Source organism: Corapipo altera, unplaced genomic scaffold (genome assembly GCF_003945725.1).
Source record: "Corapipo altera isolate COAL_440 unplaced genomic scaffold, ASM394572v1 193, whole genome shotgun sequence".
NCBI lineage: Eukaryota > Metazoa > Chordata > Aves > Passeriformes > Pipridae > Corapipo > Corapipo altera.
Genome location: NW_020884996.1, coordinates 924,855 through 952,703, shown reverse-complemented (window position 1 = coordinate 952,703; position 27,849 = coordinate 924,855). Strand labels below are relative to the sequence as shown.

The window sequence follows — 27,849 nt, the reverse complement described above, 5'->3', positions numbered from 1 at the left end:
GTGTGGGGGTGTCAGTGCTGCAACAAGCAGCTCTTGGCCCAGGAGCTGAGTGCACGTGGTTCTGCTGTGGCTCGATGGATCCCCAAGCCTAATACTTGCAGAGTCTGGTAACTAGGGACAAAGTGATGGGGGTTTAAATGTTAAAACCAATGTGGATGTGTCCAAAAAACTAGAAACCTGCCTGACTTGCTGCCTGGCAGAGGTTGGCTCTGCTCGGGCAAGGTGAGCGGCCTCGGGCCTGCAGGTGACCAGAGGAGGCTGGGCAGGATTGAGGAGCTGTGGGGGAAAGGGCTGTGTTGGATGATTTGGGGTGGCAGAGAGAGAACCAAAGGACACGTGCATTTTAAGCCATGAGAAATATCAGCTCTTCAGTGCTGCTGTTTTATAATTGCTCTTGTGCTGAGTGTGATGCAGGTAACTTGTGACTTAATTCTTGTGCTTTTTTTAATGGCTGTCTCCCCTTGAAGGGGAAGAAGACAGTTTGAGTGGCCTGTGGAGTGCCCTTGGCTTCAAAAGGGATTAGGAGTAATGGGTATTAAGCATCAAGTGGAGAACTGAGGTCTTTACTTATTGTCTTTCTCTGTGACTAACATACCTATGTTGTGAGTGCTGGGGCCAGCTCCAGGTAGCCTTTTCCTGCTGTTCTCCCCAGGAAAAGAGGTAGGGAAGGTTGCTAGAGTGCCTGATGAAATTTTTGGTGACAAATAAAAGGTTTCTTTAACTCTTCTCATTCTGTGGGGTTTTAAGTTAATGTTTGGATCTGTTAGTAACAACTAAATATTAAAACCAGAAAATTTTGACAGTGCAAAAGCCCAGCATCCCCAAATTTACCCCCCATAGTATTACCCCAGTAAATATATTTTGACTATTCTCAGCCTTAATTGTAGTAATTTCTTGCAAGATAAAATTTTATGTATTGCAGGCTTTTAGTAGTTGTTTCTGTTATGAGAACAGGGCAAATCTTACTTGGAGAACTTGGGGCCCTTAAGATGTAAACACTGCTGTTTATTTTTGAGGCTTCTGTTTACTCTCTTGCACGGCCCTGGCATTTTTAATCTCTCTTCATTCTACCAAGTGTTTTCTGTGAACAAGCCAAGGTTGTGTTCATCTTTGCCTTACTGCTTGATTCTTTAGATATTTTATCATAGGACATTAGGAAGCTTGGCCCACACATCCTTGGCTTGCATGTTATCCATGGACTGTAATTTAGTCCTTAATCACAATACAGTTGTTTGGGCTCAAAACCTGTAAGTTTTTTACTCTTCAGATGTGTGCAGAATGTGGTAATGCTTGATTTTTGTTCTACAAGCAGGGATGTGCAGCATTAAATGATGTGAAGAAATGACAAGTCTGTGGCAGAAGCTCAGCAAATACCAAATTGCATTAGAGTGTACTAGTTATCCTGTCACCTCCCTCCTTGAAATAGATGTGCAGACTTCTTAATTTAGGAAAGAAAGTATTGATGTTGCTTTTTGGATAATTCACCATCACGTGAATCTGAAAGGATCACCTGTCTTGTGTGAATGTTATAATAATTCCTGTGGAGAGTTTTGTAACCAACCTCACCTCCCTGAAACGTGAGCTGAACAACAGTGAAGGACAGTTATTTACAGTAATTGTCTATTTAATTTTTATGTCTGAATCTGGGGGTAAAAGCCATCAGCTGTCTAAGTGTTCAAGAGAAGGAGTTAAACTCCAGCAGCCCTGTGGCTGGCCAAATGTTCTTTGCCGGGGACACAGATGATTTTTGACTAACTTTCAAAAAAGTGCATTTGCTCCACGTGATGCTTTTTGCGGGGAGGGGAAGCTGATTCAGTCAGCAGGTTGTTTACATAGTTCCTGTGTGTTTTAATTGGTGTCTCAGCAGCGAGCAGCTCCTTCTGCCGAGCAGCTCCTTCTGCCTTACCGTGAGAGCAGCGGAATTTCAAAAGGGGTTAGCAGATGCTCTCAGTAGGACAACTGCTCTCTCATGTCGCAGCCTTGCACTGAAGGGACGTTGTCTTTTCTGCTCACAGTCCCCTGCAGAGCAAAAAGCTTTGTCGGATTCAGGCGAGGAGCCCCAGGGAGAGGTTGAGCCCCTCCACCATGGTCTGGGTCATCCAGAACCAGCTGGTGAGCGCGACTCTGAGCACCCTGCTCCCACTGTGGCCTCAGTCAGTGCTGCCCTGAGTCCCGCTGCTGAAGCCCAGCTTGCTCCTATTCAACAAGAACTGGCAGGGGTAAGTGTCAACCTACCAAGTACTTCTGCTGCTGAGGGGATCAGAGAAAAAAGTCCCTTCCACGCAGTGGAATCCGTGACTGTTCATTGTAGGCAGTGCAGCTCACTGTCTGTCTGGTTCTTTGATCTCGTCCTCTCTAAGTCCCTGTTCCAATTAGCAGAAATTAGATTTGTTTGGGTCTCCCTAGCAGTGTAACTCTAGATGATGCCTCAAGTATTTTAAAATTTAGGGTGTAAACTGTGTGTTTGCTAAGGATGAGAGCACTTCTAAATGAGTGAGAAAGTGCATCTGTATTTGTGGGATTTGCTTTAAGCAGTTAGAGGAGAGCTCTTTGTTCCATCTGAGCCATAATGCTGCAGCTTGACAAAGTGAGCAGTTAATACTGTGTTTCCACTGGATATAAAAGGAGCTTGTCATGACAACCTGTAAGGTACTTAATAGATTAAAAGCACTAAGAAATCATACTAAAGCAGAACTTTGAGTTTAAGTATTTGATGGGGGAGGAAGTCAGTACCTTGTGGTTGGAAAAGCTGTCAGTGCTCATAATTTAAGATTTTTCTGCTGGTGGTGCAGCAAAATATTTTCTGGAAGATTAGATGACTAAATGACTACTGCTATAGAGTTTTTCAGAGCATTTTTAAGTGTTCCTAATCTTTCTGGTTGGTGGGCCATATTTTCTTGGTGCAGGCAAGTATCACTGTTCACTGTGACAACACATCCTAGGCATGTGCTCTTTGCTGGATCTTTGCCTGTTAAGGCTGCTCCACCCAATACCTGCACCCTTTTCTTGGCTAGTTGGTTTGTTTGGTTTTTTTTTAATCCAAAAATGGACCATTTCCAGTAAACCCAGTGCTGAATGGATTGTCATGACAGGGTGCAAATAGCTGTAGGTTAAGCACATTTCCACAAATCCTCCGTTTCAGATTCTTTTGTGAAGATGAAATTTTTCAAGGACTAAAATATAGCTGGTCAACATAGTCACAGACTTTCATCTCAGTTTTCTGTCATTTGAGATTGCAGTGTTACTAGAGCTGTCCAAGAGAACTGCATTAACCAGACTTTCAGGAAAACTGCAGCAAGTGGTTATCTTAGTCTTGTTCTTAGAGAGCAGAAAATCTTACTCCAGTTAACCCAGTTCTGAAAGAAATTTGAAAACCAGAACTGCTGTTGGGGATCATATGCAGGAATTCATGGCAGTACAGAACAACTGTCTCAGCATCCTTGAATTTGACTCCATTCAGTTAAATTTATGGAATTGTAAGTGCTCAGTAGGGGCATGTAACTGCCCTTCACATGCACTGGCAAGACTCTTCCAACTATCCCAATCTCTTAGAGTGAAACCATCTCTTATCTTGAAATACAGAGGGAAGGGTGATGCATCTTCAGTGTGCTTGTACTGATTTGCTGGAGCAGAAGTTTTCATGCAGTCTTCCTAGGGCCTTGAGAAGATGGGTGAATTAAGACTGAATAAGAGACACTACATATTTCTTGTTTACTTAGTATTGTTTGTACACTCAGATATTTTTTGCTAAGACTTGAACACGGTGTGGCCAGAGATACAGTCTCTGATGGTCATATATAAGTGTACTCTTACAGCTTTCCCTGACAATTGTCCTTTTTTTTTTACTTTACTCAAATTCTCCCTTCCTGTCCCTGTTTCTGTTCATTTATTGTGAATAAGCAAAACCAGACAAATTTCTTGAAGTTTTTAAGTTCTTCTCTCTTAGTTTGATGTAGCAACTGTGTGAGGAAGTAATGTTTGTAGTCTAGTTAATTATGGTCACTGGCACTTTTAAAAAGCAGTTGGTAGCATTTATAAAGGTAATTTCCTTAATTAGAAGTGTGTCAGAATTGTAGGAAGCTCTATTTAGAAATAATTGTAACTTTCCTGTGGCTGGATTTCTAAAAGCAGGGGGAGGAGAGAGTAAGTGAAAGGTGGCTTCTGCTCTTAAATGAGAAAATTGTAGGTTGGATTTTGATGTTACTGGTTTAAGTGTCTCTTCAGCATCTAATTTCAAAGCACTGAATGGAGAGAAGTTGAGTCACCTTGGTGGTTCCTTGCAGGATGAGATGATCCTGCCTTTTGTTTCCGTTGTGTAGTGTACTTGTGTGAAGCAGGGATTGCTGTAACACAGACTGAGTAGGCTGGGAAGAGAGGCTGGACTGCTGTTCACTGTCATTAACTGTAATTTGCTGGTTTTCCAGCCTGTCAGGAGTGTCATGCATATATTCCCCTGATACATTCCCCTGATTTTTGTCTAGTCTCCCCAGGTTCCTCTGAAGCAGCAATTCTGGCTGCAGTGGTAACTTACTTTATTGTGTGGCTTCATCCAGAAGTGAAGCTTATCCAGTACAGGTGTGTGCCCACACTCCCACAGTATCTACCTGTTTGTCCAAAGGTGCACAGCTTTAATCTCCCAAAACTCTTGGACTAGGAAGCATGGAAATAACTGGGAGCAGATGCTCTGCTGTGCTTTGCCCTCAGAAGGGTCCAGACTTGGTTTTGGATTTTGATGCCCCCTGCCCACTGAACATGGTGGTGGTACATTAGTTGTGCTTGTGTCAGTGAAATTACAGTGATGTGATGATCTGAGGCTTGTGCTACACAGGTTTGGGGGTTTTTTTTGTCTGTTATTTGAGCACTGAGGGGACAACACGTATTAGTAACAGCTTAAGAAGTTTTTGATGTTCAAGGGGAAACCACTGAATTATTTTTAAGGATTTTTTTCATATTGAGATCTGCAGTTCCATTCGTGCAAATTTTTTATCAGACATTTTCCTTTTGCTCTCAGGATTTTGGATAAAAGTTGAAACAAGTTGCTGGTATATGTGACAACACTTTCTGTGCAAAATAGATTTTTTTTTTCTGAGTTCGGATGCTGGTTGCTGAAATATGTATAACATGATTTTCCACTTAAACCTTATCTTTTGCAAAACTAATGTGTGTTGGCAAGGGCAATGACTAATAAGACCATCTTCTAATACTGTGGACTACTTCACTGATTATATAGGAAGAGCCAGGGATGATCCAAATGCAGTATTAACACTGATAGGTGTGTGTGAATGGAGGGGATTGTGTTCCAGAAGTGTCAGTAGCTTCTCATTCTCTATGCTAAAGGTTTCAAAAGTATCAACTGGGATGCTAGTGAGGTAGCTATACTCTTAATGTAAAACAAAACAGAAAAACTCTTCATTGCATAGGCAAAGTACAGGGTTTTTATTAACATTTAGTGAAATACTGACAGTACAGTACTGTCTGGGTTCTAAATATATGCAGTGCTAAATAGAAAGTTTCATGTTTTCTGGTATTCTTATGCACAAGGTATTCCTCAGAGGTCAGTTCTGTGCAGACTTACCCAGTGCTGTTGTGTGTCTGGCTGCTCTCAGTGTCCAAGAGGCCGAGTCATGGTGTGGGAGGACCTTTGGGGCTGCTGAGGGTTCTGCCTGCAAGCTGCAAGCTCTGAAGTGAGACTGTGTGAAGAGGAGGTGTCTGTCTGCATGTCCTGGGGCAGGATTGGGATGAAAGGGTAGCGTTGGACTAGGGAGAAGGTCCAGTATGTCAAGAGCTTTCTGAAAGGAAGGTGTAGCCAGGCGGGTGTTGGTCTGTTCTTCCAGGTAACAAGTGACAGGACCAGAAGAAACGACCTTGAGTTGAAGGTTTAGGCTACAGACTGGGACAGAGGGGCTGGAGAGCAGCCAGGCAGAGAGGGACCTGGGAGTTTGGATTGACAGGAAGCTGAACAGGAGCCAGAGTGTGCCCAGGTGGCCAAGAAGGCCAATGGATCCTGGATCAGGAACAGTGTGGCCAACAGGTCCAGGGAAGTGATTCTTGCCCTGGACTCAGCACTGGTGAGGCCACCCCTGGAGTGCTGTGTCCAGTTCTGGGCCCTCAGCTCAGGAAGGACATTGAGGGGCTGGAGCAGGTCCAGAGGAGAGCAACGAGGCTGGGGAAGGGACTGGAGCACAAGTGCTGTGAGGAGAGGCTGAGGGAGCTGGGGCTGTTCAGCCTGGAGAAGAGGAGGCTCAGGGGAGACCTCCTCACTCTCTGCAACTCCCTGACAGGAGGGGGGAGCCGGGGGGGGTTGGTCTCTTTTCCCAGGCAACCATCAGCAAGACAAGAGGGCTCGGTCTGAAGCTGTGCCAGGGGAGGTTTAGGTTGGAGATTAGGAAGAATTTCTTTGCAGAGAGGGTGCTCAGCCATTGGAATGGGCTGCCCAGGGAAGGGGGGGATTCTCCATCCCTGGAGGTTTTTAAGCTGAGACTGGATGTGGCATCAGTGCCATGGGCTGGGAACCACAGCGGGGTTGGATCAAGGGTTGGACTTGATGATCTCGGAGGTCCCTTCCAACCCAGCTGATTCTGTGATTCTATGCTGTTAGGAAATGCCTGTTCCCCCAAAGGGTTGTGCAACCCTGGAACAGGCTGCCCATGGCAGCAGTGGAGTCATCATCCCTGCAGGGATTTGTGTGAATGTGGCACTTGGGGACATGGTTCAGTGGTGGGCATGGCAGTGCTGAGGAGATTATTGGACTCGGTGATCTTAAAGGTGTTTGCTAACCTAAACATTCCTATGAGATAAAAGTGCTAGTGCTGCCCTGGTCACCTTCCACAGTGGAAGGAGCATCATGGGATTGCATTTTGCAGGAGTAAAGGAGGCTGTATTAGCTGAGGAACTGGCTGAGGAAGTAGGAGGAAAGAGACTAGAAATCCTCAGAAAAGATGTAAAACCTTTGTTCAAACATCACATTTTTGAATGTTTTGATAGTTGGCAGCCTGTGGTGCTTTCTTTTTTGTTCCTGGTGCTGTGGAAGATGTTAGGAGACTATCCATTGCTAATTCCAATGAAAATACTATTGTACTGCTTTATAGAGTGCTTTCAAAGACATTCCTCCAGTGCTGTCACTTTTTTGAAGGAACTAATGTCACTTAGAGTAACTAGAGAAAGTGCTTTGGAATGAACTTCCAAATAAACATACCTATTATGTTGAACCTGAAACTTCTATGATAATTTTAAAATCAAACCAAATTTGAAAACTGTTATTTTCAGATTTTTGCTGTATAGAAAATGTAACTGCAATAATTGTTACATAGTCCCTAAGGATATTAGTGCTTGGATATGAATCTTCAGGAATCTTATTTGTAAATGAGATATTTTGAGTTAATTGTATTTAATAGTATCTGAGTGAAACTCAATATACCTACATGTAAATCATAGAAATAATGCTTTGCCTTGAGTGTATGTCATTGACAGTAAAGCAAAAATCTCCTAACTGATTATTAACTCATTTGGATCAATCCAAAGAGACTGAAAATGTTCAGTATGTGACTTTTGTTTCATCACTGTAATCTGATTTCAGAGATCAGCAGATGGATCAAGTCCAGAAGATGGAGATGGTAAGAGATTTTACTGTAAGATTAAAAACCACAAGCATGTGTCTTGTTGGAATATTGTGCATTTTCTCTAACTGCTTTTTTCCTACAGAATCTGATCGAGAGGATGGAAGTTACTGTCCACCTGTAAAACGTGAGAGAACTTCATCCTTAACTCAGTTCCCTCCTCAGTCAGGTAAATGTTGCTGTGATATTATATAAAAGGGGTGGGTTTCCTTCTTAGACCTTTTATTTTTCCAGTCATGTTTGCAGTCTTAGTGCTGTCTGCTGTGCTTTGTCTTAAGACCACAGCAACCATGTACTCTCTGTTTTTCTGTGGTCCACGTTAGCAAATTTGGTGAAGCCCAAAGAAATTGAGAAATAACTTTAAAAATTTTTTTATCTCTAAGTTTATATATATTTGTCTTTTCAGCTTTTAATCTGGTGCTGTTAAATTGAAGAACTAACCAGAAATCTTTTTGATTTGTTGTGATCAGGTTGCTCCTTAACAAATTTGAATTTCTTAGTTGCTCCGCTGCCAGGAAATCTTCCAAGTCTTAGCTTGTGCTTGTTCTAGTGCTTTTCTCTTTTCTCCCATCCTTTTTAAAATGGAGAGGATTTAGTGCATCCCTGAAACATGAGAGAATGACCACAGCCCATGTGTGTGCACAGTCAGGGCAGTGAAATCACTGGGGTACATTTGTGCAGTTCACATGCACAGGAAGGGTCATGTCTCATATTTGTTCACCCACAGGAACAATCTCTTAAGATTTGTGTCTTCTCCACAGATAATAAAGCTAAAGGGTTTAGCTTTGGTTGAGGATTATTTTATTTAAGACATATCAGTGTTTGAGGCAGATTTGGAAACTTTTGCTACTTTATTTCCACTGTCTTAGTTGAAATAAAGGAGATGAGAAAAGCATCTCATCAAAAGGAGAGAACAGTAAAAAAATATTCCTCTTGCATGCAGCACATTCAGGAGATGTGACTAAAAGGGGAAAGCCTGGTTATTTTGCTTTTAGTTTTAAAGAAGTAAGTGACTATGGAATTTAAAATCTAGTTGCTGATATTTTATGGGCACAGTGTTCTCATATCTTGACTGGATATGGGCATTTATTCCCTGATTCACTTGTTCTCTTCTGATGTGTGTTGTTGTCAAGAAGTGACAACTTGGATTGCAATTGCAGCTTCCATAAAGGCCTCTTTGAATATTGCTGACATTGTTTGATGACTTTGATTTCCAGAAAATCTTTCACTTTCCCAACTTCTAAAATTTTTTTGTGGGGTTATGTTTCTCTCCAGAGTAGGGAAGTTTTACTTATATGAAACATGTGTCATGTTTAAGGCAGACAATAATAAAAAGAGAGAAGATAGAACTAAAGGAAAGAAGCAAATATGGAAAAAAATTGCCTTTTAATTATAAAGGGCCAATGCTGCAACTTTTAGTACAACAGTGTTCAGAGATGAGATTAATTTCTCTTTTCAAAATACTTAAACTTCTTCCACAGGACAGTGACTTGTTGACTGCTTTGACTAGAACACTGTTTTAGTTTAGAAGAAATATAAAAAAAAATAGAACAAATTACTAGAAAAATAATCTTCCATTTGAAACCTTAATACATCTGGGAACAGGTTTATAATTAAAAACAACATCCACAACTTCCCTTAATTTTTTCCTTTTCCTTGACTGCAGTAACAAAGAACAATGTCTTTATGCCATCAAGCTTCTGTGAACCCTCTACAGGCAATTCTGACTCAGAACCAGGTGAGCTTCCTCATTTTTCTGCTTTTTTCTCGAACTGTTGTCAATTTGTCATGATCCAAAGCACTCTGAAACTTCAGAAATAGGACCCTATCTGTGAGATTGGAAGAGGTGATGGTTCTGATCTTGGAGCTGTTGTCTTGCTCACTTCATTGTTTGACTTCATCCTTGCTGGAGGTAATTAAAATAACAAATAGGAAAACTGTTGCATGCTTTGTGAGTGATCACAGAAGACTGCTATATGACCCTCCTCTGTTAGCCTCACAATAAAACTTACAGGAAATCTTCATTTATCAACTTTGGGATATTGTTCTTCTGTATTAGAAAGCAAAACAACCATGATCTATGGTCATAGTGATGTTCAGCCATCACCTGTGAACCCTGTGTTGGCAGAACTGCTGATTTTGTCAGTCCCCATCCTGGTTCAGTGGTGTTGGTGTAGCTGTGGTGCACATCAGTGGTTTAGGATTAACTGGTATGACAATAAACAAGTACAGTGGGATTGTAAGATGCTGGGTTGTCTTATTCTGAGCACAGACATTATGCCCCTAAGAAGAAAAAAGTATAATTATTCTTTGTAGGTTCTTAAGAACTCAATTTTTAATAGCTGTGGATTCATGAATATTTGGAGACTTTGGTGTTTTATCTAGAAACCCTAACTGTGGTGAGTGCAAGCAAAGGAGTTTGTTATACCTTCACACTGTAAAAGCACTTGGTAAAAGCTAATGGAATTATAAGAAACTAATGTTAAGCAATGAAGTTTAACTTATGATAACTAGCAGTTGGGTGCTTGTTGGCACCTGTCATGTTCAGTCACACTTCTGATTGTCCTTTCTTTAGTTTGACTCTCACCTAAAACCTCTATCTCTATTAAGTCCTTCACAGGAGGAACTCCATTTCTCTTGTGAACATGGTCTTTTTCTTGTTCTCCTTGCAACAACTTGTTTGTCTGTAATGTGCATTTGTTGTGACAATCGCTGGAAATTCAGATTTCTTTTGGAAGAAGAGAATTTTTTTCCTTTGGAAGTCTCCTAATGACTTTGGATGTGTATAGAACTTGTGGGTTGTTACAACAGGGAAAACATGAGGAATATTATGACTGCATAGGATGTTTGTGGTATGTTACAGCTTTTTCCTTGTAATTTGTTGTTTTGTTTGCAGAGGAGAAGAGCAGTGGATTCCGGCTGAAGCCACCAATACTTATCCATGGTCAGGCACCCAGTGCAGGTGAGTTCACTGTTCTCTGCAAGAGCACAAAGAAACCAGTCCAAGCATTTTATTTTGTGGTTTCTTCAACCTACTATTGTGAGGTAGTATTGTGGTGCCTGTTCTGCACCACAGGTTGGCTTTGACTGAGGTTCCTGTTTACTGAGGTGGAGCCAGCCATAAATATTACAGACATAAATATTACAGCTCCTTAGGAGTTTGAGGGGAAAAAAACCCCAAAACTATTTAGGTAATGGAAGTTATTATTACATATGGATGTGAAAACTTTATTTCACTTGCAGGAAGAATGATAAATTTGAGAAAGGAACAAGCTTTTTTGAGCTGATCTGTGAACGTTTGAACTTAGGGTAGTTGTTATATTCTGTTGTTGTCATGTCCTCGCTGCTCTGAGTGAGTTCTCTTGCATTATTATGTTGGATCAAGAGTGTTCAGTGAAGAAAACTGAACCTTCTGGGATTGCCATAACTTTCTAGAGCTGATATTATGATGTTTGGGATTTTTTTTATTAGGTTGCTTAAGGTCAGTTGGCTTTTTGAATCATAGCAGAATTAGAGTTGTAGTGCTGTGTATCTTGCTATAGCAAACCAAAGAGGCCAGGTTAATTCAAAAAGGCAAAAAGTTGTTAAACAACACAGCTCAACTATTACACTACCAATACATTTTATTGCATGAAGAAAAAATTAATCTTTTACCAGTATCTGGAAATTACTTCAGTGGTATGAGAAGAGAAGAGTTGGAATGTGTAGTTAAATAAAATGTCAGTGTATAAATAGGATTACTGGTGTACTGTTCATTTCTCCTACACTTTGGCTTTTATTTCTGAGTCAGTAGTAAACTCTCCTTCTGTGCTTTCCTGGGTAGAGAATATATTTTAAAGTGTCTTTTAAGGCTATGAAGTAGTCTTCTCTATTTGGGAGTAATTCTATTTTGAGGCTGAGTGAGGGATGGAAAAGAAGGGAGTGGACTCTTTTCTGATGGTCTCTTTTTTTCACTGTACGTTCTGTTGGAAGCAGTTACAGAGAAGATTAGATGAAGCTGAACTTTTCAACTTTAAAGCTTTATAGCTCTTGAAAAAAGCTTTGCCCTTGCAGGTCTCCCCAGCCAGAAGCCGAAGGAACAGCAGCGCAGCGTGCTCCGTCCAGCAGTGTTACAGGCCCCACAGCCAAAAGCTTTCTCACAAATGGGTAAATCATGCTTTTGCTTTCTAGAACACAGTCAGGAGATAACAGAAATATTCAGTCTGTTTAATGTAGTGGTTTGGTTTTACTCAACATCCACCTAGTTTTTCTAGGTTTCTCCTTTCAGAAGAGAAACATCTTAAATGTCAAGTGTGTCTGTGTTACAAGAGGGGTTACACAGTGGAACTTTCAGGTCTTGTGGAAGAGAACTGCCTGACATTGCCAGGCCTCTGACTTTGGTGTAATCCATGTGGTTTTGGAATAAAAAGGCTTCTAAGTGTGTGCACTCAAATGGCAGACAGCATTGACCATGGTGTAATAAGCTATCACCAATAATTGATCAGCAGTAAAGTGCCTAAATTGCTGAGAGGTGCCTCTGGGCTTGTGGACCATTTTGGAGTTGTGACTTCAAGATAGAATTTTAATTCTTAAGTTTGATCATTCATGTAATGTTATATTGTTATGGAATCTGATATAGCTGATGGAAATAAGCATGATTAAAGACTGTAAGTAAAGCAGAAAAACTGTTTGAAGTGTCCATGTCTCCTAAATTCCATGTTTCCCCAGCCCGGTGCCTTTTGTTATGTGGAATTTTGGTTGAACAGAAAAAGTGAGTAACTTCAGTTAATCGTGAATCTGGCATAGAAGCAAACATTTCTAACTTGATTTCTTGACATGGCTGCTGGCACAGATTGGACTCTACAGAAAACTTAATATTGGAGTACAGATTTTCAGTGTGAGTTCAGTATGTGAGCAGGTGAATCAACCTGAAGATGAACCTTCTTTGGAACAGTATTAGATTGGAGCAGGGTGATTGCTTGAAGTTGTATGTATTGAAGCCCTTGCAGCATTTGATTGATTAAATGACTTTTTTTTGCTGACTTGTTTTTCTGTGTTTGAAATTTTGATTCTGCTAAGAACTGCTGAATTGTGGTCCTTTGTCTTTTGCAAAATACAGTGGGAGCTCTCTAGTTTGCATTGCAATGTTTCATGGACTTAAAAGAGAAAAACTGCATGCAATTTGCATTAGAAAACTTTTAGGACAGTCTAAATATGTAGAGAATTTATGTGATTTTCTCTTTCCTTGTTGCAGTTCTCAGCAGTGGCACTAATGGTGTAAATATCCTGCCAGATTCTGCAGCCACATCAGAATTACCAAGTGATGCAACACTGAAAAGTTCTGACTCTGAAGAGAAGGTGAGTTGGAGAAGGAGACTCAAAGTAACAAACTTAAATATTCTCTGAACAGAGTAAAAACCCAACATCAGTAAATGAATTCCCTACAAGAAATAGAGAGTACAGGTAATGAGAGGCTGAAAAGCCTCACCTAGAGCAAAAGACATTGAAGTGCATCAAAAGTTGTTCATTTACTATCTTGAAAGAAAAGTAATGAAATATTTCCTTCCAGTTCTGTGCAGTGAATCCAGTCCTTCCCTTCCCTGTGGGTTTTGAGCTAACCATTGGCATCTGAGGATCCTGACTGATAGCATGGGGAGGATGTTTGGGGAGTTTGAGTGTGGGTTTTTTGATGCCACATTGATCACAGAAATAGTATTGTTTGGTGCAAGAGTATGGAACAGTTCACTTGAAATTCAAGTCTCAATCCTGAATATCCAAGCAGAAACACTTGTAAATTCCACACATGGAGTATGAAAACTTTGTAGGACATGCTTGTTACTGCTGAATACATCATTAGGGAGAACCTCTTTGTGCTTTCAACATCCAAAAGTCCTCTTAACTTTTTTGACCAACTGACCTGGGAGAAACTTTTTTCTGATAGAAGAAAGCCCTTAAATCTGGATGCTAAGAATTTCTGAAGGCTCAATATTAAATGGGATGAAACTTCATGACTGAATTGCAATTTTACCAAGGAACATGGTGGGATATTCTTCACTGTCTTGGCACTTGCAGTCAGCTTTGTCTGCCTGAAGCTTTCTAGAACAGGTGGAAGTTACTTGAGTTCACGCAGTAGTTGTGTTAAATGCTGGAGTCTCTCCAGAATATTTTTTTAGAAAAACACTCTAAACAACAACAGCTACATTATTTTAAATGCAAAACTTGCCTTGTAGCTCTTGAGGTGTTGTTGGCTTATCATTGTAAATGAGTGTGTGACTCACCGTGTCATAACGTGGTTTTATTTAAAGAAGCTCAATTACCCAGGCTGCATTTTTCCATTTCTTTAGGCAGGAGAATGTCAGAAAAAGGAGTCCAACAGTACTTCAGATAACAGCTGTGAGAAGGCTGAACTAAATGCACAGCAAGCATTTGTATTTGGGCAAAACTTAAGAGACAGAGTTAAGGTAAACATGTTTCTTCTCTTGACTAAGTTTGTGAAGTACTTTGAAGCTCCAGGGTTAAAACCTCCATGTATATATGTAAAATTAAAAGTTGTGAATGTAGGTTGGCTGTTTAATAAAACTAGTCTTAGACATTTAGTAAATTAATTAGTTCTGTTAAGTATTAATTTTGTTAAGTAGCATAAGAAACTTTCAAAAATAAATGCATCTACTGCAGTCATAAGTAACATCTAAAACTCAGTGCAATGTAGTGTTTTCTCTTACCTTTTGAGTCAGAATTAAGTTGAAATGCAATCCTAAAATGCTCCCACGCAACCAAGACTTCACAGAAAAGGTGAGAAAAGAAAAAAAAGGGCTGCCTGGGCTCAAACCTGTGCATGGAATAACTGAGTTGGATTGTTAGTTCCTCCTGTTGAAGACAGATTTGCACAGGTTTCGTAGCATAATAAAAGGAAGTGTAATATTGGGGCACAGGCTTGTATTGTTTTGTTGTAGAAGGCATTTTTGGGTGGAACTTTGTGTCCTTAGAAAGAATGAGTTGAAAAATTTGTGGTCAGTAATTAAAACTGTGCTTTTTCCAGCTGGGAGATGAGAGCGATGAAAGCGCTGAGGTGCAGAACGCTGGCCTGCCTACAGCAGATACACCTTCTGCAACCAACTATTTCCTACAGTACATCAGTTCCAGGTGAGACTACAGGAAAACCTATAGGACAGTTCTCCTTACTCTTGATTGGAAATTCTTTGTGATTCTGCTCTTTATTGGGTTTTAGACTGGGTCAGTGGGAAGCCAGGCTTCTGGGGAATGCAATGACGCTCTTCAGATCTGGGGAAATCCTCAATCTTATCTGGTCAAAGGAAATGCTTTTGATACCATTTACATGACCACAGCCTCACCAAAAGCCTCTTCAGAAAAGTAACAAGCATAAGATGGGAGAAGTCTTCTCTCATGATTAGAAAGGAACAGTGATGGAATAAATTGGAGCTACCAGTGGAATCCTGTAGAGATCTGTACTGTGTTTGTGTTGTTCAGTATGTTTCATGCATGATATTGGTAAAGGGAAGAATAGTTTAAAAGAATTATTTTTTCATGGTAGTGTCGTGGTTTGAGACCCCCAAAAATCCAATTTCCAAGTCCAAGCCCCCCTCCCACAATTTGTTGCAGTGTGAGAGGGTTTTCTCCAGACATAACACAAGACTCACCACAGGTAGTAAACTTTTCAGAGCAATGTAGAGGGCCTGTGTGAATAAACAGGAACCTAACTGTGGGAAGTCTTTGAGAGAATTTCTGATCAGGCAGTAGCATCAGAAGAAATATGATGTAGGCATAGGGAAAGTGAGGCAGCTAAAGGAGAAAACTGCTAATTCTGTCTGCAGTGATGAGCTCTGAGCTGACAGCCTTTGCTTGAGGCTGAGGTAGCAGTACAGCTCTGTGAAAATGCTAGCTTAGTAGTGGTCAAAAATATCAAGTAATACATAGAAAGAGTAGAAAACAGAAAGATAATATCTTACAGAGCTGTGAATTCAGGTAATAACTGGAAAAGCATGAGGGGAAATCCTACCAAGAGTGATGGAGTAGAACAACATCTCTGTTCCTGGAGCAAACTGAAATGAACATTGTCTGAGGCCATGAAAAAACTGTAGGAAAAGCACCAATGCATGTTTACTTTGTCCTTATATTCTGCATTTTTAAGACCTGTTGTTCACTATGAAGTAGGCAGTAGGCAGTTTGCAGTCAATGAACTTTTGGTGCTGAGCTTTTCAGATGGTGCACACCAGAGGTAGGGAACACCTTTACCTCTGGATGCCAGGTCAATGCCTTTCCAAGAGACACAGATTTGTTTAATCAGATTTGGCAGACAATAACTGCTAATATGTGGGCTTCAAATAGTAAAATATTTTTTCATATTTTTCAACTTGTATGACATCTACTGTCATAATTCATTTGAGTCTTCACTTTGGGAGGATTTATTGTGGGTCAATTGTCAGAAACCTATTTGGACTTGTCTTAAAAAAAAATAAAGTGTCTGTAAGGGGAGTCGGCCCAAGTTTTCATCTGGGATGGCAAAGCATTGTGGTAGTGGGCTGGTAAAAGGAGATTCCTCCCATTCAGTCCTTTAAAAATTGTAAATGTACCGAGTCACATGGCAGATACCAGTAGGTCATATTGAGTTCCTGTTAACATTCAGAGCTCAGAACTGTGGCATTTAATTCCCTTAGTAGGTAAAGCTGTCTTCCCCTGAGGATGTCCTTATTCAGAAGTAAGAACTCTACATGTACAATTTAGAGGTTTGTTTGGTTTCACTTGTAGTGACAGATGTACCCCCATTTTCCAAACTTTGAAATGCAAGTAGGCTTGATTTGATTGGTCTGTTTGTTCACTTCCTGAGCTTGTTGGTGTCTTCCTGATGGGAAGGCAGGTGAACAATGACTTATTAAGTCTTTTGAGTCTGTAAAAGAGTAAAACTGTTGTCCTTCCTAAATGGGATTTAAAATCTCTTAATAAAAATAACAATGGGAGGAGGATGCTTCTTCTGTAAGGAAGGAGTAAAGGCTGAGATTTGATTGTGAAACTTCTTGGAGAGGCTGGGGTATTGCAACTAGTCTAATAAAAGGCATTACTTATCCCTGCTACCTTTGTTTCAGTTACTGTATTGGAAGTGCATTTATTTCAGTGCATTTATTTCCCTTGCTGAAAAAAATTAACCTAAAAAAAAATGCAGTAGTTCAAGTTTATGCATGTAGAATACTGGTTTTGAAAGAGTATGTTATGATTAAACAGTAAGCCCTCACTTAGCATTCAGCATTGCTTTGTATGTAATTAGTTATCTAAAGGGAAAAAGATCTTAACAAAATCTTTGGTCATCATTTGGAGTGAATTGTTTTTCTGTAAAACCAGTATGTGCTCTCATGTTACTAAGTTGAATTAATTTTTACCTATGTTTGTATCAACCAGTGCTTAATTTTTTTTAAAGCTAGTGACAATCACTCACTTTGTGAGGAATTTGTTAGCAGAAGAGAGAATTTTCTGTCTTATAAAACCTGTTTTGTTTGTTGCATTTTTTTTTCAGTGTAGAGAACTCTACAAACAGTGCAGATGCATCGAGCAACAAGTTTGTTTTTGGACAGAACATGAGTGAGCGAGTCCTAGTGAGTATCCACCGTGTATGATGTGTTGTTATTTTGCAAGTAGTTTGTTAGGGATTCTCACCTAGGAATTCTGAGAGCCTTTAATTGTACTTGTCCTTTGAGAATGGGTTTTTTTCAGTGGTTTCCCTTGTGGGTAACTTTGAGTGCAGCCTGGGGAGTTCATTATGAGCCATTGTCTGCCCTGCAGTGCTCTCCAAGGACTTCCCTGCCAAACTCTCTGTGTAAGGAGATTCAGTGCCTCTGTCCTGCACGTGGCTCTTGTGCCCAAGCACTTTATGGCCCAACTTGTTGCTTTAAATGGCTGTCTCAGAATAGGTATGGGAGGGTGTTTTATGGTTGTCCTCAAAACTGAGAGCAGGTCAGTTCCTGCACTCCCCTCAGGATGGAATTAAAGTTAAGCAGTAAGGCAGCTGCCTCAGAACTGAGGTGTGATTCAGAAAGTTCTGTTTATTATGTACCAGCTTAAAGAATAAATTCCAGTGCCTCACTATTTGTTGTTCTTATTGCTGTACTGGAACAAAATGGAAGCATTTAATGCTGAGCACTCATACCTGTCTAACTATGTAGCAGTGAGTTCAATCAGCTATGCCACAAGCTGAACTGTAGCTGAAATTGGCTTGCTTTGTTAAACATGGCTTCAAAATAAATGTTGAAATGTGGTTTCAGTTCAAGGGAAAATAATTTGAACTGGTTTTCAGGTCATACTCCTTTCAATTCCATGGCTGGGGTAGCAGGATGGCTTTTACTGTGAAAGCTTTTGTCTGTGAGATTCTCCTTTTGCATATGGTTTATAAACAGTGGGGCTTCCCTCAGTAATTGACCATTAGTCCTGTTCAGCAAAATAAGTGTGTGTTTTCTCTCTTTTGTTTGCCTCCTTTTTGTGATAGAGTCCACCAAAATCAAATGAAGGTAGTACAGAGAGTAATAAGGAGAATGCTGCTACAGAGTCTGGGTCTGAATCCTCTTCTCAGGAGGCCACTCCAGAGAAAGGTGAAAAACAAACTATAACTTTAGGAATGGTAGTTAATCCGTGTTTAAGTTATTGTATTTTTCAATATCTTGTTACTCTTCAAAAATGTGACATTTTTATGTTGCCTTTACTGTCTCCTGTTACCAAAGCTACAGACTGGGTGTGGGAGGTGCTGGATGCTATAGATTCTCTTATATTAAGCATGTACTGTCTTTTTCATGGTCATTCAGAGGTATTGGGAGTATCTTTAGCAGAGTGAAAGTAGAGGGAATTAACAGAACTGGTACTGGGACCAGAGTGTAGAAGAAATGTGGCAAACCTTTTTTTTTTTTTTTTTTTAACAATTCTGTTTTATTTCCAGTAACTGAACATCTGAGTCAAATGTGTATTGCACTGAGTGGGTGCACCATCCATTGCTTGAACTCAAAACTCTTTGCTGGATTCTAGACTTATGTGGCTTCAGATTGGCAAGACTTTATGGAAATTCTGGGAACTGTGGGTTTTCTTCAGCAAACTGCTTGCAAGCCCAAATAAAAGTGGAAAATGAGTTGTGCTGTCCATGTGTAGGCACATGGCTGGCAGCAGTGTCAGCACTGCTGGAGCACATACAGATATGCAGTTGTCCATGCAAAGGGTTTTGAAATACTGTGTGTGGGAGCAGAAATTTTGATTACTTAGCTCTTCAGTCCCTTGTGTCCTGTGCTTGTAAAACAAATATTAAAAGGCAAGCTTTGATTTCTGCTTAAAATTCCAGTCCTTTTTCACATGTTCTAGTAAGGTCTGTCTTCTGTACTTTTCAAAACTTCTCAAAGTTCTGGTATACTTGTGTGAGACCTTTATAAATCTTATAAAATTACATGCTAATCATTCTCAGACTCTCAAAATGTTGTTCAGCTAATAATATTTCAGAATCACTGGCAGAGTCTGCAGCAGCCTATACTAAAGCAACAGCAAGGAAGTGTTTGTTAGCCAAGGTAGAAGTGATTACTGGGGAGGAAGCTGAAAGTAACGTCCTACAGGTAAGGAAAGGAGCAGAGTGTGGAGGAGCTTTGGGTTTGTGGGGATTCATGTGCATGTCCAGTGAATCCACACCATCTGATTCCCTACAACTCAGCCTTCCTCTGTGTCTTTAATGTACTTCCTTGTGTTAAAATGCAAACTTCAGATATTTATTATCAGATCCTTACTTGTTCTCTTGTAATCTGTTGTTTCTTAATTTCCTCTTTCTGAATAAATTTTAGTGTATAAGCCATCCAGGTGGCTTTTCCTGGTGATTTTCCTGAATCAATCACACAGAAGCTTCTGTCTTGTACAACACAACTATTTGAAGCAAATTTAAATGAACTAAATATTTTAAAGTTCTTTTTAATTGTTGCACTACTGAAGATTTTTTTAAAACTTGGAATCAACTATTTATGGCAGCAGTCTGGTTTCTTGCAAAGCAGAAACCATACCACAGAATTTGGAAATTGTCTTGAGGTATTGAATTGAATTAGTGATGTTTTGGAAGGATATTTGGTCATGACTTAAGACTCCTGATTTATTTAGCATTGTAGTTATTCATTAACTTAAATGTACTTATTAACTCTAATATATCCTTAAGAAGAACATACAGGGTTTTCATGTAAAATGAAATGGTGTATGAATTTTTTTGTCTTTTCTCTTTATCCTCCAATTATAGTTGTGGGTTTTTTTCTTGAGATATTTTAAGTTTCTCAGCATTTTGAACTCTGTTCTTTTTTAAGGACAGATTTTTGTTCTTAGACAAGCTGCCTATTCTGACACCAAACAGTTGCACTGTGTCAGTAACTAATGTGTATCAGTTACACTTGTATTATCTTGCAAAAAAATGATCATCTATAATGTTAGTCTTCTTTGACTTCTTTTTACCAGACATGAATGCTCTTTAAATAGTTCTGCTGGTACTTCTGTTTCTGTGTAATTCAGAAATGTCTGGATGCTTCACATAATTGAACAAGACACTGAAGAGATGAGGCTCCTGTTTCAATTAGGAAAACCACAGCTTTTAGTAGCTGTACACTTCACAGAGGACTGAGTTGCATAAATGTTGTAACTTAACAAAAGTTTGGCAAGAGATCTGTTCTTTTTTCCCTATGAAATGTAGTGCACTAGAATTCCAAATGGGATTTGTAGGTACAGAACTATGTTAATGTTGCAGAAAGAGAGTATGCAGAGCTAGATGTCCTGGGGTGGAGAAAATAAGAAATGGAGGGAATGAAAATGGGAATATCTTCTCCACCTCGTGGGTGCACACCTGTGGGGAACTTGAGGGGTGACAGTTTGAGCTCTGAAATCTCAGCAGTGACAGTGGAGGTGGGTTAGAGGTGGGGGTACAGAGTAGACATGTTCAACAGGGAAAAGTGGAACTTGTATGGAAGAAGGAGCAATCCTACCATTTGAAAAAATTTGAATTTTCTAACTAATGAACCCTGCAGGGAGGTGGTAGAAATACCTCAATTATTCATGACTTTGTGTGGGTCAGGCTTTATGAATTGATCACGAGCTAACACGTTTCTTCATCCTTTTTTTCCTGACCCCCTGTGCTGGGTCTTTCCAGCAACAAATAGCACTTTCAGTGGTGCAATGTGTACCTAAGGCTTTTAAAAGAGTTGACTGATTGAAGGCAGTCTCTTATCACGTTAAATTTCCTCTGTGAAAATTGTTCTTGTTGTTTTGATCTTGAACCCAGGTATTCTTTAAGATTATATAGCTTCTGTTAATAAAATCTAATGAAACCAGACAGTATATTTTGAGGAGTTTATTGCAAAAGAAGGGTTGACTGCTTTAGTTTCCACAGCTATGAACAATTAAAAATTTCAATATGAAATCTGAATATTTTTTTAACCAATTGCAGATGACTAAGAAATACATTATTACTTCAATCAACCACTATAGAGATATTTTCTGTTACAGATTCAGTGCAAGCTGTTTGTATTTGATAAAAGCTCTCAGTCTTGGGTGGAAAGAGGTCGAGGACTCCTGAGACTCAACGATATGGCCTCAACAGATGATGGAACGTTACAGTCTCGACTGGGTAAGAGGAACCAGGGGAAACGAGATACTGGGTGACAGTCATGCTGTGTTCATAGCATGCTTCCATGACACACAGCAACATCCCCTTTAGGTCATGTCTTAGCTGCAGTAACTCAGGAGGAGTTTGGACCTTTTCTTTTGCTTCAGTTAATGAACGTTGCCTCCAAAGAGAGTATCTTTCCATGTCCTTCTGTTGCAGCAAATGTTCCAGATACTTTTTTCCTCATAAAAGTCAAGAGGTATTTTAGTAACTAGAATATTTGACTAGAAATGGATGGTAACATCATCCAGATCTGGGCCCTTTGGGGTGGGTTACCTGTAAAGTCTCTTTGAATAGTGCACGATTGTTCAGGCCGATGGGAATGTGCATTAGCCTGAGATTATCAGCTCAGATACAACCACTGAACTTTGATGTATTAACACAGAAGACTTTGGACTAAATGTCTTTAGACATGACTGATAATCTTTAACAGCCTTGTTGTGGTTTAACCCCAGGCAGCCCCCAAGCCCCAAGCAGCTGCTCACTCTCTCCCCCACCAGCAGGATCAGGGAGAGAATCAGAAGGGTAGAAATTAGAAAACTTGTGGATTGACATAAAGACAGTTTAATAGAGAAAGCCAAAGCTGTGCATGCAAGCAAAAAACCCCAAGAAATTAATTCACTGCTTCCCATGGGCAGGCAGGGGTTCAGCCATGTTCAGGAGAGCAGGGCCCCATCCTGTGTAATGGTAACTTGGGAAGAAAAACACCATCACTCCAAACATCCCCCTGCTTCCTCTTCTTCCCCCCATTTTATGTACTGACCATGATGTCATATGGTCTGGAATATCCCTTTGGTCAGTCCCCTGTCCAGGCTGTGTCTCCTCCCAAACTCCCATGCATCCCCCCAGCCCCCTCCCCAGCATGGCAACAGGAAAAGCAGAAAAGGCCTTGGCTCTGTGCAAACATTGCTCAGCAATAACAAGAACATCAACCCTGTGTTGAGCACAGATCCAAAACACAGGCCCATATCAACCACTGGGAAGAAAGTGAACCCTGTTCCAGCCAAAACCAGCATAAACCTACATTCTTATTAACAGGTGTTATTAACAAAAGCCCCAAAAGGGCTTTCCCTTGATATTCTTTGTAAAGAGACTGAAACCTTTACACAATAAATGCTCTCTTGGCTGTTTTGAGCTTCCTGATGTGTCTTTTTCCACCTAACTGATCTTGTAACTTTGCTTTAGTGATGAGGACTCAGGGGAGTCTCAGGTTAATCTTAAATACCAAGCTCTGGGCCCAGATGCAGATTGATAAAGCCAGTGAGAAGAGCATCAGGATCACTGCCATGGATACAGAGGACCAGGGAGTTAAAGTTTTTCTTATATCAGTGAGTACTGGTTTTTGTTTTCATCTTAACCTTCCTACTGAAGTAGGTGCTTGCTTAAACTGTAGCTGAGGTAACATTCCCATTTTTCTTTGCACCCTACACTGTCTTAATATCACCCCTACCCCAAAGACAAGGGGCTTGGCAGATTTGCTTGTCCAAAAAGCCTTGCTAGTTGTGAAGAAAAGCCACATCCATGGCTGCTTTAGGAAACCAGGTTGTCCAAAGCATTGCCCATAGAGTCATGGGATCTGTTCCATCCCTACTGAGACTGTGACTCTAGTGTTTAATGCAGATTGGATTTTGCTATTAGGGAAAATGAACATTATTTCATAGATTTCTGTGCAATAGTTAATGAAATTATGTCTGCTGGAACTTGCAGTACAGAAGTGCTGTCACAGCTGGGAGGATGGATAGGTGCTTACTGAAAGGGAAACACTAAAACTCTGTCAAGAACATTGTGTTAGTAGTTAAGGGTAACACATTTTAACTTCGATTTTCTCTAGATACAGAGTATTCAAAGCAGTAACAGGACAGTGAAAGGGGTTGCTGTGCTTGCTGAATGGGGAACAGCAATGCCATTCAGAATTACTGAAACACTTGAGAGCTCATCATTCTGTAAGCAAGGAAGAGGTTATTGCTTAACCTTACACTTACAGATTTGGAGAGGTCCAAATATGTTCTTTTGATTTACACTGATGATACACAAGGAGTTGCAAAAGAATTAGTATTCAGAGGGATCAGAAATTAAGAGAACAGCAACAAACAGTCAGCTTCCCCCGAGACATTAGGTTTGTAGGACTGGGATCAGGAGTCCCAGAGTAGAACTTAATGATACCAAATATCCCTTGATGAAGAAGCAGTGAAATTACTGGATAAGTTTTTCTCAGTATTCTTCTAGATTTGAAAGCTTGAGTTTATCTGTCGTCAGGTTATTTACTCTTGATTTTAGTATTGATAAAAAGTATCTTGCTTGGAATTATTTATTCATTACAGCTCATTGCAAGGGAATTTCACATATACAGAGGTGACAGATGGGCAGGATGGAAACAATTTTTTTGTGAAAGAATCTGAGAAGTGGGATTGTTACCTTACAGTTAACTTGGAGTAGTGGTAATAGTAGTTAATATGAGGACTTTACTGACATGGTGAAGACAAGAGTTTTGTAGTATTTGAAGGAAGTTTCCCTTTTAAATAATGTCCATTAAATATTTAGTTTAACAGGCCTAATAATTGATTGTATTGAAGGCATAAAGTGCCTCTGAGAGTAAAAACATATTCTTGGACGGGTTGCCACAAATGCTTCCCTTTGAAACAGAGTGTAAAAAAAAAATCAGACTGTCTGACTGTTCATTCAGTTTTCTCATTATGTTGAAATTTTATGTCAGTGCATGTTGAAACAATTAACTGACTTGATTATGATTAACTACTGTATGAAGTTGAATGCTTGACAGACCTGGAAAAATCTGCAAGACTTTCATCGAAGATCTTTTTAATACAAGCTTTTGGGAGGTGTTAGAAAAGCTCTGTGGTTTCTGGGTGAAGAAGGTTATATGAAATCAGCTGGTATGGGGTATGTTAGCCAGGGGAAGTTGGAGCTGAGCAGAAGAATGTACTCTCACCACCAGAGTTCAGTATGTCTGGTGTCCTGTTGTGTGTGTCACAGCCCACTCTGACTGGTTTGAAAAACCCTGTGTGAGAAAACTGAAAACTGTGCTGTGAAATTTGGCTTGGCTGGTGTGTGTTATGTCAGCAGCATTTTATTCTAATTCCTTGCACCTTCTTGTTTCTGGATATTAACAAATGCAGGCCAGCTCTAAAGACACAGGGCAGTTGTTTGCTGCTTTGCACCATCGCATCTTGGCCTTGAGGAGCAGGGTGGAACAGGAGCAGGAAGTTAAGAATGTAGCACCTGAGCCAGAGGTAACACAGTCAAACGAGGAAGACAGTGATGATGATGTCATTGCACCTTCAGGAGCAGTTGGAAGTGGTGAGTAAGACAGACAAGTGTTTCCTGTTTTCCCTGCATTTTCCTGTGTCATTCCTTGAAGCAGACTGTGCTCTCTGTATGTGGTGGATGTACTTCTGGCCTCTTACCTCTCACAGGTGTCTGTGGAGTAGGACTGTGGCATGAATTGGCTTTTTGAATGCAGCTGCTGCTTGCTTCTTCTCCAAACTGGTGAAAGACCCCTGTGCTGGGTCTCTCTTGAGTTATATGCCATGGTTTAGCTGAAGTTTTCTGAGCTCTGTTTCATTTCCAGGATTTCTAAGGGGTAGTTTTGAGTTTCATTTTTGCCTTCACCATGGCCAAGGGTTGCACATAAAACCTGGGATTACTTGGGATCAGCAGGCAGGATCCAGACTGACCTTTGAGTAGAGAGCTGTTTGGAAAGCAGGTTTACAAAGGGGCATGGAAAGAGTGTAATGATCTTTATTGTACATGAGGAGACCATAATTAAAGAAAAGCACTAAGTCTTCAGTTTGAGGAAGGCTTCATTTTGTACTCTTGACTTGGAAGTCATCTGTGCTTTGCTTTCCTGTGCCTTAGAACATCCAGCCTCTGACAGAGACCAGTCCTCTGTCCTGATTCACTGCAGGTAGAAAGGAGGAATGAATATGAACAAAAGCAGTGGGTGGATTGAAGAGGTTGGAAGCTGAGCTTTTAGGCTCTGGGATGCTACTGGGATCCCCAAACCAGATTAGTGAAGGACATAAAATTCCACAGTGGACAGACCTTAGTCTGGAGAAGGAAATGTAAGGCAGGGGGATTCTACAGTTCTCATTGTTATTGAACACCTGAACCTGAGATTTGTGTAGCCTGCTTGGGACGGGTCTCTTTTTGCAAGGCGAGAAACAAAAGATATTTCTCATGACCAAGAACTGCTTTTATTGTTTCAGGTCCTAATGATGAAGGTGATGGGCAGAACGTTGGCAGCACATAGCAGATGTGAGCCAACCTGCTTGCAAGGCTGCTATGAACACCATCTTGCAGGCATCTCTGGGTACCCCAGGCCAGCAATTATTTCAGGCAGTGTCGAAGGCTCCAGGACTAAAGAACTGTGCATCCCTGTTCTGTTTGTTTGATTTTTTTGGTCTGGATCAGTAGATTCCACACAAAAAAAAAAGCAGACTTGGAAACTACCTGAATGTGGTTTGGGACGTTGAAAGCTCATCATATTGATGAGCAGGAAAAAAAAAAACAACAAAACACACACAAAAAAAAACAAACACACAAAAAAAACCCAACCCCAGAACAAAACAAAAAAAATCCCCCAGCCAACCCCAAACATTTCCCCCCTCTTCCTTGTAATTAAAATGGCACATTACAGCTTGTCACAGCTTTTCATTGGGACCTTTTGACTGTTTCTTCAGTAGTTCGTGTCTTGCAGGCGCCTCCGAAATAGAACTTTTTGATGCGGTTCCAACTCGAATTCTGCTTTTGCAGCCTCTGCTCCCCCTTATGCAGGGAAACCGTGTCCTCACCAATTCCTATGCTCACTGGCTGCCCTTTGGGGTTTCTTCTCTTTTTGGACTGCAGATGGGGCAGGTTATGTTTTTACCTTTCGATCCCAACAGAGGTTGTGGACACCATTGCTCCCTGTCTGGTGGGTTTGTAAACAGAGAGACACAAAACATTGTGGTTCACCAGAAAAGCTTTTTTTTTAACGCAGTAATAAGAGACTTTAAAGCCCGCAGGATGTTTTGCTAACTCCTTTCTTTCTTCCCATTTCATTATTATTATTTGGGGATTTATATTGTGGTGAGACTTTTTTTATTTTAGTTTTTCAATAAGATGCTCTTGTGTGTTGAAAAAGTGAAACTATTGTTTTGTACTGTTCTGTTACTATTTAAGGGAGAGCTAAGCCACTATAAATAATAGATGTTGCATACAGTTTTTCTTAGAAAATTATGTTTCTGTGGCTACAGTAAAGTGTAGGAGGCATACAGGTTACACCTTCAGAAAAGTTGATGAGGAAATAGCTGTTAGCCCTTGGAAGAATAAAATAGGCTCATGTAATGAGCTCTGCCAGCCATTAAAATAAATTGTATAATAAAGCAGCTCATTTAATGGCTTGATTCAACAAGCCATTTAAGCACTTGCCTGACTTAACTACATGTGAATAATCTAACTGAAGTCAATGCAACTCTTCATGCTTAAAGTTGAGGACATTTTTAAATATCTTGCTGAATTAATGGCCTTAAATAGAAAATATAACTTCTAACCCTTCCTGTCCCTGTTCTGTTTCCTTTTTCCCCTGTTCAGTCTTGCAGCATGAAGAAAAAGGTAATACTGCCAGCCTTGAGTAGTTTGGGCTGAAGGTTATTGTATTCTGTTCCACCAAAATAAAAGCAAGAATGTGTTTTCCTGTGTGTAATTCTGAAGTACTCCTACTGTAACCATAACTCTTTTTTTTGTTTTGTTTTGTTTTTTAATCTTTTGAGCCTTTCGTGTGAAAGTTGAGTTTTATTTTGTTATTAAAACATACAGTATGTTCTTGTCCAGCAAAGTTGGAATTTGGTAGTCACCAACGACAGTGACCAGATCACTTTCACTATAAATTCCCCAAATTGTTCTACTTCCTTTATAAATAGTTTACTGGTAGATAACTTCTCACTTGTTCTTCTTGTTCTTCTGTAGGTTAAGGAGATCTAAAATGCACCACTTAAATGCTTCTTCCCCTTTCATTTTCTTTTAATGTAGCACGAATTGAAAATGGAAACTCAGGTAATAGCACAAAATCAGCTTTGAAATTGAATATTCAAATAGCAGAACAGTCCTTATTGCCTCTGTTTTAATGGAACATACTTTTCACTGGCAGTCAAAACCAAGTTTTTCCCTTGTATTTGTTGTTAACCATCGTTGGAGACTGATACTGTTGGGGCAGGGAGTGCTTTGCTTTTCCTGATAGCCAGTTGAAAGGAACATCTTGGATTACTTTTCTGGGAAGTGAAAAGGGCTAATGATAAGCTGTGCCACTGCATCTGTGATTTCTTTGGATTTGCCTGCTCATACCTTCTTGCATTTTGGGGTTTTTTTTCTCCTTAGAATTATGGGGGTTTTTAACAATGCACAGACCTGTTGCTGCACCCCAAACCATGCCATGCTCTTACAGGAGCACAGCACATTCCTCAGCACCCACCTCACAACTGTTTCTGCATCACAAGGTCTGGGGGACTTCTGTACTTTCAAGTGAGTGACCTGCATTTTGGATCTGGGATCTTTTTACATTATTGAGGTGCTCAGATTTAAACTACTCTT

The 27,849-nt window shown here is 40.2% G+C and overlaps 1 protein-coding gene across 3 annotated transcripts in view; it reads left to right on the top strand.

Moving 5' to 3' along the window:
* Positions 1–26,965, top strand: part of RANBP3 (RAN binding protein 3) — a 46,389-nt gene extending 19,424 nt beyond the window's left edge. For 2 of the 3 annotated variants that reach the window (XM_027666561.1, XM_027666562.1), the window contains exons 3-18: positions 2,016–2,219; positions 7,577–7,613; positions 7,702–7,785; positions 9,283–9,354; positions 10,513–10,578; positions 11,670–11,762; positions 12,850–12,953; positions 13,940–14,056; positions 14,635–14,738; positions 17,122–17,200; positions 18,088–18,190; positions 19,065–19,189; positions 21,105–21,225; positions 22,450–22,592; positions 24,399–24,579; positions 25,488–26,965. In XM_027666561.1, the coding sequence (XP_027522362.1) occupies positions 2,016–2,219; positions 7,577–7,613; positions 7,702–7,785; positions 9,283–9,354; positions 10,513–10,578; positions 11,670–11,762; positions 12,850–12,953; positions 13,940–14,056; positions 14,635–14,738; positions 17,122–17,200; positions 18,088–18,190; positions 19,065–19,189; positions 21,105–21,225; positions 22,450–22,592; positions 24,399–24,579; positions 25,488–25,531 (1,677 nt within the window). In that variant the 3' untranslated portion in view covers positions 25,532–26,965. The remainder of the gene's footprint in view (positions 1–2,015; positions 2,220–7,576; positions 7,614–7,701; positions 7,786–9,282; positions 9,355–10,512; positions 10,579–11,669; positions 11,763–12,849; positions 12,954–13,939; positions 14,057–14,634; positions 14,739–17,121; positions 17,201–18,087; positions 18,191–19,064; positions 19,190–21,104; positions 21,226–22,449; positions 22,593–24,398; positions 24,580–25,487) is intronic. The other variant, XM_027666563.1, reaches the window with a different exon arrangement.
* The last annotated feature ends 884 nt before the right edge of the window (positions 26,966–27,849 follow it).